The sequence below is a fragment of the Glycine soja genome, chromosome 4 (genome assembly GCF_004193775.1).
Source record: "Glycine soja cultivar W05 chromosome 4, ASM419377v2, whole genome shotgun sequence".
Classification (NCBI taxonomy): Eukaryota; Viridiplantae; Streptophyta; class Magnoliopsida; order Fabales; family Fabaceae; genus Glycine; species Glycine soja.
Window position 1 is genome coordinate 48,153,002 of NC_041005.1, and position 11,673 is coordinate 48,164,674.

An 11,673-nucleotide genomic window follows, 5' to 3' on the forward strand; every position below is an offset into this window, starting at 1 on the left:
CTTAACAAGTCATATATTACGAGTAAAATTAGTCTATATTTAATAGGCTGGGAGACCCCTCAAGATATTTGACCCATAACAAAAAAAAAACTATAGTTTTATACTAAGAAAATATATTATGTCATTTATGCTTATTTATATAAGGAAGCATAAAATAATGGAAGTAGAGAAAAAATTGAAGTAAACAATAAAAAAGAAAATTTGATTAAAAAGTTGGAAAATTTTCTTTTTAACTTTATTTATTTTTCCTTTTTCTTATTTTTCTTTCTCTCAGCCTATTTTTTTCTTTTACAAAAACCAAAGAAGCCATAATCCTCTCTTCCCTAAACCCCCAGCATGAACTTCAAAATGCAGAAAGCTGATAATGATAACCACACTGCTATTGCGACATTCTTCACTGAGCTGAAATGAAGAAGTGCAACAATAACAAGAGATGAGCATAGTGAAAACCTGAAACTCTTTCTCTATTCCTTATCATCGTCAAAACATGAATTCTCAAATTGCAAACACCATCGATATCAGGCTCCAACTCCCAAAACCCTTCTTCCCTCGCAAAATCCCTTTCCCCTTATTTCCTCACTCTTCACCTCGCTTTCTCACCACCACATTCCCCTCTCGCAACTTCTCAAATCGATGCAAACTCAGAATCACCGCTTCCAATTCTCTTTCCGACTCAACCAATCCCAACCAAGAGCAAGACGCCGAATCCGCTCAACTATTCGAGGTTCCTAAAACAAAAAATAATAAAGAACAATTTTTAACGAAATTCTGGAAACTGAGAATTCAGCGTTATCTATATTGTCAACAGTTTTTTTTTTTTTGTGCAATGCAAATATGCAGTGTTTGTTTTTTACGCACGTGCGAATGTTTGGTTTGGAAGTTGTGAGTTGTTGAGAGAAGTGAACTGTGTGCAGAAACTGAAGGAGGCGGAGAGGAAACGGATGAATGAGTTGGAGGAATTTGACAAGAAGGCGAATGTGCAGTTAGAGAGGCAGCTTGTGATGGCTTCTTCATGGAGCAGAGCTTTGTTGACTTTGCGTGGAAAACTGAAGGGAACGGAATGGGATCCTGAGAACTCACACAGGATAGACTACAGTGATTTTTTGAGACTTCTTGACTCTAATAATGTCCAGTTTATGGAGTATTCTAATTACGGTCAAACAATATCAGGTTGTGATTTTTCTTTTTTATTTTTCTTTTCCAGGATTAGAAAAAGAATACACTTGTTAAATGAAAAGAGATTAAGTCCATAAGTTGGTTTTAACTTATGTGAGAGGCTCAGTTCGTTTTAACTTCTTATTTTCTTCTCCTAAGTGCTTATGGAGAAATTTATCCAAACAGGGTCTTATGCTATGCTTGACACGAAAATAGTTGGCTAGTTGTTAGGAAGATGTTTAGTGGGCGTTAATTTGTTTATTGGCTTGCTGATGTGAATATGTTGTAGGAGGATTTTATGATAGTTAACACGGATTATGAGGGTACTGAGTTTAGAAGTTTAGCTGAAAGAGATTAGAGAAGGCTCTGGTTTATATTATCTTTGCATTCTTGTCACTTTTGAGTTTGATTTGTTGCGTTATGTGAAGTTCTTAATGTTGGGTTGCGCATATTAGTTAGTGGATGAAATTAATTCGTGTTTATTGCCATTTTTGTGCATGATGTGTCACTGTCTGTTGGAGAAATCTAGCTTTATTTATGGTGAGTTAAGTAATGAAGAAGGGGAGATATGATTTTTGCCATTTCCACACCTAACAAAAAAAGAAGGTAGAAAAAAGGGGGGTCAGAAGAATAAATCTCAGAATGGCATAATAATATCAATTGTTCCTCAATGTGCACTTTTCTTTTGGTGTTTACAGTGGCAAGAACTAGGTGAAAGTAGTGCTCTAGTGGCAATATATTTGTTTTCACTGTATGCAACCAGGGTATTTTAAATTTTAATAACTCAATAATAGGAGGAGAAATAGAGAAGGTAGTTCTTTGGTGACTGTTGACTGTCGTAAGGCTCTAGTGACAATTTTGACTGATTGAGTTCGTTCACTGTTGTAGAGCTTGTCTCATTTTGGTGGACTTTGTTAAAATTCTGTTTTGTTGGGGTTTGAAGGTTACATAAATTTCATAGTGGGCAATGTAAACTGAAAATATGTGCTATTTGGTATTTTAGTCATTTTACAGTATGTTCTCCTTAGACAGTAATTCAGAAAATTATTGAATTGCTGTGTCGCACACACTGGTCCGTGCTTTTGCTTTCAGCTCAGCTACATAAAGTGTTCAGTCTGGTTGAAATGTTGTTTTGCTCAATATTTGTTTGTGTTTATGCAGTTATTCTACCATATTACAAAAATGGGAAACCGACGGGAACTGAAGGAAATACTCAGGGTATTATTTTTCGGCGTCATCCAGTCAATATAATGCCAATTGATAGTTGGAATGATGTTTGGAGAAAGCTACATCAGCAAATTGTAAATGTTGATGTCATTAATGTGGATGCCGTGCCTGCTGAAATATACTCAACTATTGCAGTTGCAGTCATATGGTCTATGCGTCTTGCTCTGGCTGTTGGATTTTATGTGTGGATTGATAATTTGATGAGACCAATATATGCCAAGTTGATACCTTGTGATTTGGGAACTCCTAGCCAAAAAACTACACAGCCACTAAGAAGTCGTGCACTTGGATCTCTAGGCCAGAGTCGGTAAGTGGAGCAATTTTCTGTATGTTTCCTGTTCTATTTCCTATTGGTTGTCGGGAATTTCACTTAAATAGAACGATGTAAGGGGAAAGGATTTCATTCTATGTAGTATCATTTGTAAATTGTGCATTACTTCTTTGTGAGGGGAAACCTCTGGAGGAGAGATTGATCTTCTATTCCTTGTTCTTTTCATTCTATTCAATAAATCTTTATTTTCTTTCCAATTCCTAATTCTTTGTTGTCATTCAACTAATAATTAGGATTTGCAAGAGAAGATTTCTCCTCTTTGACCTTACTCAAACAGCTAATGCTTTTGGGTTAGGCGGTTTGTTATTAGAGATTTAGAATCAATTTGTAGGGAAGGGAAATATGATTTTCCTACCTTTTTCTTCTTTTTTTTTTTAAATAAATTGAAATTCTAGTAGAATCTATCAGCAATGCCCTTTGCCTTTCTAAATTTTGTAGCTAAAGAGGGGCTAGGCTACTTACTACTGCTGTCAGAAACTTATCTACAATTTTTTTTGTTTCATAAATTATGTCCAAGTTTGGATTAGTTGGCAGAATATAACTACTTTCTGTTTAAATCCTAAACACTTTGCAACTGCTTCTCTGTAAACATGTGGGTTTGCATTAACTTTACTTATAGCATAAACTATTAAGAAGTTAGAAGAGATATACTTTTCAATTAAACTTTTGAGGGTTTAATTTGTCCTTGTCAAATTTTCTTTTAGATATTTGTACGGGGAAACATAAGGCAAAAACATTGCCTCCCCAGCTTGGATTTGCCAAACCATTTCTGTCTATTACTATTTCACTAGATATATGGAAAGTTGCTGTTGCTTATATAGTCGTGTCTTGGGTCTTTGCTTTGCTTTATCTTTATGATATTTAGGGCATGTTGAGTTGAGTGTTATATATATATACAGTATTGCAAACCTTATACATTATAAAAAATGTGGTTTTGTGTGACTGGTCCATGACAATGGGTTAAGCATTGAATATTGTTGAGAAGTTTTAATTTGCAACTTCTTCAAACAAAAAGAAAACAATAAGATTTTGGCAACCAATTTCTTTACACCCAGAATCTAATTATTATGCTTTTCCCTCAGGGCTAAATTTATATCTGCAGAAGAAAGAACTGGTGTTACATTTGATGATTTTGCTGGCCAGGAATATATAAAGAATGAACTACAAGAGATTGTCCGAATTTTAAAGAATGATGAGGAGTTTCAAGACAAAGGTATTTATTGTCCAAAAGGTGTACTTCTTCATGGGCCTCCTGGAACTGGTAAAACTCTACTGGCTAAAGCCATAGCAGGTGAAGCAGGGTTGCCTTTTTTTGCAGCTAATGGCACGGATTTTGTAGAGGTGTCACCTCATCTCTAGATGTTCATATTCATTGAATAGAAATTTGCAAGTAGAACTTTGGAAAACTTTTTGTTCAATATCTAAATCCAAAGTCATTATATTTTTTGAAGAATGGGATTTTAGAAAAAATTTAGATAAACACTAATTTTGGCCCTACAAAACTACCAATATCATCATTTTAGTTCTATAATAATAGGTTAAAATGGTCATTCAGTGTCTATTTTTACTTCAAATTAACGAGGACCATTTTGATATATTTGTTATTAAAGGACCAAATTGATGACACTTGTATCTTTAGAGGACCAAAATGTGTTTATTCTAAAAATTAACTAGGGACCTTGACTTATTAATCAATAGTTAATGATATGGGATTTATTATTCCTCTTTCAATCAATAAACAGTTACACACAGATAATGAGATAAATATGACACTAATTATAGTGTGCTAAGTGCTAACTATTTATATCTACACCATGTGCTTCACAATATTCTTTTTGTCTAAATGAGTGGAATGTATCATGACTTGTACCCATGAAATGTGAAATGTTACATTTATAAGGCTTGTCCTAATTTTGTTTTTACTTTATTAATTTGGAACTTCAAAATTAAATGAACTTGGCTCATTTAATCTGTCCTTTCTCCCCAGATGTTTGTAGGGGTTGCTGCATCCCGTGTTAAAGACCTTTTTGCAAATGCAAGAGCATTTTCACCTTCTATAATCTTTATTGATGAGATAGATGCTATTGGTAGCAAGCGTGGAGGACCTGATATAGGCGGAGTAAGATATGAACTACTTTTACATTGGTTTTCGTAATCCTTTTACAATATTATACTATATACAATATTAATTATTAAATACAAGAGAAACCATCTCCTAAGTTATATCTAATAAGTATTAAGTACTAATCACCTGAGCTAGTTACAATTAATACAGTAACACTACTCGTTAAACATGTGCTTAATTTTAACAATTTATTCTAGCAATACAAAGAATCACAACTTCTTGGGATCATCAGCATGATAAGTAACAAAGAAAAGAAAACTACATATTTTCATTTTTTTTTTTGCACAGCAAAAATATGATATTATTAATAGTTGATCAGTACTAGTTGTACTGAAATATATCAAAATATACAAAGGCAGAAATCTGCCATCCCCAACTACATAAGATATAACCACAATAGGTGGATACCCATACAGCAAAAGAAAACCCCTAGGACATTTCCTCCTTTAAGCTAGTAGACCATTGATTAAAATGTGTATGGAAATCTTTCTCCATGCAGTTGATCCAAGACCAAGTGTGAAACAAAGCTTCGTCCATGACTTTTTCGGTGCTGAAATTCTGGTTGTTAAACACCAAGGCATTTCTATGCTTCCAAATAGTCATGGATAAAGCTATCCAGAAAGCTTCCCATCGGTTGTCTACATTCCTTTTCCCACTCCATTGAGAGAATTGCAGAAAATGGCATTTGGGTTCAATAGGGAAAGGACCCACCCTATTGACCCATCTCAAACTCTCCCACCAAAGATGTCTAGTTTTCCTGCAAGAATACATGATATGGCCAGCAGTTTCCTCATCCTGATCACAAAGAGGGCAGTTATAAGAGGGCAGCTCCACATGTCTCCTCCTTAGATTATCCCTAGTAGGTAGTCTGTTCTTGAAGATTCTCCAAGAGAAAGCACTTGCTCTTGGGGGAGTTTTCAGTCTCCAAATGATCTTGTAGTTGCTGTCTTCAGTAATAGAATTGCCCTCATCCTTGAGGAGATTGTAGGCTGACTTTGTGGAGTAATAACCAGCAGGATCAGCTCCCCAGCTGAGAAAATCCTGACTTGAAGGTTGGATCTGAACAGCCTCAATGTCAGCCATGAATGCTGCCACCATATCAATTTCGTGGTCAAAGAAATGTCTCCTCCATTGTACAACTGCATATTTTCATGTGTTCTGATTTGTGACATATTTATTGGCTGTAGTGCAATGAATTTTGAATATAGACATGTTTTAGAAGGTACTGAAAAGTTTTGATTAGCTAGAAATTTTATGAAGTACTGTGATATTGGAATTTCATCCAATGTAATTTAAAGACCTTGGTCCTTTTGGGGCTATCCTGATGATATTATGTCATGCATAATTGTTGATAAACGTTCCATCCAGAACCTGTGCATCATTTTTTCTAGGTTAGGGCATGTCTTGTTTATTTTCTTGCTTCCCAGTTCTCTATTGTTCTTTCTAATGAAACCTCTGGAATTACATTATATAGGGAGGTGCTGAAAGGGAACAAGGTTTACTTCAGATACTGACTGAGATGGATGGATTCAAAGTTTCCACAGCACAGGTAAGTTTTTAATTGGTTGCTGGGATCATAAAGATGTTATTTGATATGCTGAACTTGAATTTCAGGTTCTCGTGATAGGTGCCACAAATAGATTGGATATTCTTGATCCTGCTCTATTGAGGAAAGGTCGTTTTGACAAGATCATTAGAGTTGGTTTGCCATCGGAGGATGGAAGATTTGCCATTTTGAAGGTATTTTACCCCTACAACTGTTGTTTGCTGACATCCAGTTTACCTCCAGTATTTCATCATCTTAAATTTCCTTTTTCTCATTTCCTTATGATGCACACTAGGTGCATGCTAGGAATAAATTTTTTCACTCTGAGGAGGAAAAGGAAACTCTACTTAAGGAAATTGCTGAACTGACAGAAGATTTTACTGGGGCAGAGCTACAAAATATACTGTAAATAATCTTTGGGGGATATATTGCTTTACCAATCTCTTTTGAGAATATAGGATGATATTATCATGAATTAAATGACAGGAATGAAGCTGGAATTTTGACAGCCAGGAAGGATTTGGACTACATTGGGCGAGATGAGCTGCTTGAGGCATTGAAGAGGGTTGGTGGTTTCTTAGCTTCTTTGTGGCTGGGCAAAAATATCCTTTCTTATGACATTTTCATTTTTCATTCTTCTTTGGTGCAATTCTATACTGTCTGATAAATCATATGGATTTGCAGCAAAAGGGAACATTTGAAACAGGGCAAGAGGATAGTACTGAAATTCCTGAAGAATTAAAATTGAGATTGGCATACAGAGAAGCAGCTGTTGCTGTTCTTGCATGTTTTTTCCCCGAGCCCCACCGTCCTTTTGTTGAGGTCACTATTTCTATGTTGTTTAGCAAGTTTCAGGTGTATGTGGATACATGATTATTTCAACTGTATCACTGTGTTGCAGACTGATATAAATTCTATCCGCAGCCAGCCAAATATGCATTATGCTGAAATTTCTGGCCAGGTTTTTGCAAGGAAATCAGATTACATAAACTCTATAGTGCGTGCTTGTGCTCGTAAGTTTGTTTTGAGTTTCAGGTCATTTTGGAAAGTCTTATTCAAAATCATTAGTAATTTGATTTATGAGATTTTCATCATTCAGATATTGTTCTTTAAAACATTTCATGTTCCATTTCTTGAATAATAATTATCTTAGATTAAATGACAAATCAGTAGTATGAGGACTGCGGTTTGATATCATGTCATTGTTATACAGAAGTCTTTTTTTATTTTTGGTTTGTAATGTCCTTTTGTTTTTATTGTGGCACCAAATTTATATCATAATTTTAATCCTCTGCATGATTGGTTTTAATGACTTTTGTTAAGGATCCTAGCAGGGGGTACAACATGAGAACATCCAATGTAAAATAAATTATTTTGTTCATGAAAACCAACAGAGGCAAGGTTCTTTAATGTAAACTTAAATTTGTATTTTGTATACTCTTTAACAGAAGAATACAAAGAACTTTCTGTAGCTAGCCACAGAGATGATTATCTAAGATTGGTACTTTGGTTATTGAACTTTTTTGCTTATTGAAATTTGTTTGTAGCAAGAGTAATTGAGGAGGAGATGTTTGGGATTGACAACTTGTGTTGGATCTCTGCAAAGGCAACATTAGAAGCTTCAAAGCATGCAGAGTTTTTAATTCTGCAGACAGGCATGACTGCTTTTGGGAAAGCATATTACAAAAACTATAGTGACCTTGTGCCCAATGTATGTTTGTGGGATCTTACAGCTTGTGCTTCAATACACATTCTTTCCCTTAACAAAAGTGTTTTATGAGTATAGTTGTATCACAACTTATGTTGAAGAGTTTTGTACAGCTTGCAATGAAGCTTGAAGCACTTCGAGATGAGTATATGCGTTATGCCACAGAGAAGTGCTCATCTGTGCTAAAAGAGTACCATTTGGCTGTTGAGACAATCACAGGTCTGGTTCTCTTGTGAATTTTTTGTTAACAAATGAACTATCCCTTCTGGGAGTTATTTAGATTAGTTCATGATAATTCAGACCTGCTTTTAGGATTTAAGTTTTACTTGTTTTGCAGATATTTTGCTTGAAAAGGGGCAAATCAAAGCTGAGGAGATTTGGGACATTTATAAGAGTGCTCCTCGTGTAGCTCAGGTTAGATCTTAAACTAAAGTGAAGCATGTTGTTCCTATTTTATCAGTAGCCTGCCATTAATATTCTTATGTGTGGTTGTGTGTGGAACTTTGATATTTTTTCTAATGACACATTTTTGGTATTTAATGCATGATTTGAAAGTATTCTCACATTTCAAGATAGTGATTTGGCAGATGTTTATTACTTGTAACTTGTAAGTCAGTCATATGTTGGATTTTTTAAGCATTACAAACTTAAAAAGTTTTTGTATGGCAGGCTCTACATTTTTTTTTTTTTTTTTTTGAAAGGCAAAAGATAATTTATATATTATTCATATTAGAACACAGCAGCACCAGAAGTACTACTGGTGATTTACATAGATGTAATGCATCTAATACCCACCCACCAATACAGGATTAGAACAGCATATACCCCCACATATACTAAGAGAACCTAATTTAGCCAAAGAATTCTCCAAGATTAGACGACCAATAGTTAAAGGAAGTGCAGAAGTTTTTGTCCCTAGACTTCAGCCATGACCACATAAGGAATAATGCATCGTCCATAACTTTTGGCGGTTCAAATCTTTTGCCTTGGAATATGAGGAGATTCCTATTCTTCCATATTGAGCTTGTTAATGCAATCCACCATCTGTGCCATCTGTTTTGATTCTTCCCAGCTCCAAATCCATCACAGAATTGAGTGTAATGAGATGCTGGAGAGACTGCTAGGGGTCCAACCACTCGCTTCCACCTCATTGATTCCCGCCAAAGACCATTAGTCAATTTACAGTGAAAAAATAGGTGACCAGCTTCCTCTTGATGAGATCCACATAAGGGGCAATTCTGCTCCTGAATGGGAACATTTCTTCTTAGGAGATTATGTCTAGTGGGTAGTCTATTTTTGATAAGTCTCCAAGAGAAAATCGCAGGCTCTACATAATTTTTTATTCTTTCTTTTTCTAATATCATGCTTCTTGGTTTGAATAAATGATAATCTTTTGAGATTCAATTTTTATCTTGGGTCTTGTTTAGCCTCCTGTCAGTCCAGTTGATGAATTTGGAGCACTGATTTATGCTGGACGATGGGGAATCCATGGGATCAGTCTTCCCGGAAGGGTTACATTTGCACCAGGCAATGTTGGATTTGCGACCTTTGGTGCACCTCGCCCTACAGAGGTATATGTCAAAACCTTGTTTTATATAGGTTGCCATAATTTGTCATACAACTGATTTGTGCTCTTTCATTTTTCCTTGTTTTACTGCAGACACAAATTGTTAGTGATGAAACTTGGAAATTAGTAGATGATATCTGGGATAAAAAGGTTCAAAACATTAAAGATGAAGCTTCAATGGTGATTGAAGAAGAGAAGGAAAAGCCACAGCTTTTGATGGCGAGCCATTTTCTTTGAGAGGAACTTAAATATAACTTACATACAGGTTTGTTGACATTTTATTATATTCCAACTTCAATTATCTCTAATGTTCATAATTTTTGTTTTGGTTGTATGGAGTAATGGAATAAGGTGACGATTGAGCATGCTTTATTTAACTTTAATTGCCATTGACAGATGCATCTACTGGGAAAAGAATACAAACATCAATTATGTTGCAGAAATAGCAACAATGGGTCAAACTAATTACACGCTTGTTTTCGCTCACATGCTTTATTTAACTTTAATTGCCATTGACAGATGCATCTACTGGGAAAAGAATACAAACATCAATTATGTCACAGAAATAGCAACAATGGGTCAAACTAATTACACGCTTGTTTTCACTCCTCTGATCTAATTTGCACTGTAAAATTTCATGCTGCCCTTCTATTTGAGAAGCTGCACCATCAGGATGCTACCCTTCCCTTTGCCCACAGCTCTTTTTCCGCATGGATGTCAACTTGGAATGCATATTATCAAAATGAAGATTGACACATTCTCGAACAAGCTGAAGGATACTTAAAAGACTTATTCAAATCATTCAACTTTGTGAACGAGACATTTTTTTGCCACAGATGAAGCACCGAGGGTTTTAGTCTGAGCTGTTAAGTGAAATTCATTACTACCCGCATTGTAATTTATCACAGAGGGATACTTTATTGAGACAATTGTAAATGTATCAATTATATCAAATGTTTCTATGTAGTTGTTGTTACTTTGTGATCGTTGTTAATGATAAATTAAAGGGTGAAAATTGTTGCACCGCCTGTCCTTTACATGCTTTTTTCATCACCAACCCTGCACAGCAGACAGCGGTAAGCCCTTGTAGACCCCCTCATATTATATCTGATGATGTAAAAGATAGTGATGTACACCAAAAGTGATGTTCCTAAATTATTACTCTGGTATTGATTGAGTTATACATCTTAGTTTCTTGAATGTTGAGTTGAGGATTGTTAGAATTGTCTTGTCTACATGCTTGATTTGTTGCTATGCCTTGTGTAATTGTCTGCAAGGGTCTTTGGCCACTGCAGCCCTGCACTGAGCTGAAGCCAGTGTCACTTAAACTATTGCACCCGCTCCTCTTTAGCATTGTTTTTACTCCTTACAGGCGAGTTAGTGCCTTGCTCCTGAATCCTAGATGTACTCACTGTTTGTAGTCTAGACTAATAATAATAACTATTACTACTATTATTATTACTACTATATAGCAGCGTAAAAAAGACACTCTGTGTTTAGACTTAGAAGTTACCAATATATTTAGTTAGAGGTAATTTGTTTTAAAAGATCTAATTATTGTTAGAAGTTAAAATAAAATATTGTTGTGATTTATAATAGTTGAGAATAAAAATATACAAAAGAAAGATTACATCAAATGAGATAATTTCCTTTATAATAGTTATAGATTATTATTTTCATTATTATTATAATTTAAGATAACATTTAATTTATTTTTATTATTATCATTGTAACAAATATTTACGATAATTTAATAAAATCATGATATTAAAAAAGTTACTATAATTATAAAAAATGTATTAATGTTAATTAAATTTAAATTAGAATCAAAATGTGTTATTAATTTGAATAGAAAATAAAATTATTTTAGTTAGAATATTCTAGTTATGATTGGTTATTATAATTAGAATAAAAATATATAATAGTATTTTTAATTAAATTATAATATATAATTATATTATTAATTAAACTCTTTTAATAATTAATGATTATGTATGATGATGTTTGTCACGTG

General features: G+C 34.4%; 1 protein-coding gene across 3 annotated transcripts; it reads left to right on the forward strand.

Moving 5' to 3' along the window:
- The first annotated feature begins 303 nt into the window (after positions 1-303).
- On the forward strand, positions 304-10,682 carry LOC114410099 (probable inactive ATP-dependent zinc metalloprotease FTSHI 4, chloroplastic). 3 transcript variants are annotated; one of them, XM_028373875.1, is made up of 17 exons: positions 304-724; positions 915-1,170; positions 2,317-2,689; positions 3,796-4,054; positions 4,701-4,832; positions 6,313-6,387; positions 6,453-6,578; positions 6,680-6,789; positions 6,871-6,949; positions 7,069-7,206; positions 7,286-7,397; positions 7,932-8,095; positions 8,206-8,311; positions 8,430-8,506; positions 9,520-9,663; positions 9,753-9,924; positions 10,056-10,682. In XM_028373875.1, exons 1-16 carry the CDS (start codon positions 488-490, stop codon positions 9,894-9,896), a joined length of 2,532 nt encoding a protein of 843 aa, XP_028229676.1. In that variant the 5' UTR covers positions 304-487; the 3' UTR covers positions 9,897-9,924; positions 10,056-10,682. The 3 variants fall into 3 exon arrangements, with proteins under 3 accessions (XP_028229676.1, XP_028229677.1, XP_028229678.1); XM_028373876.1 differs by having other exon boundaries at positions 10,179-10,682; XM_028373877.1 differs by having other exon boundaries at positions 10,320-10,682.
- The last annotated feature ends 991 nt before the right edge of the window (positions 10,683-11,673 follow it).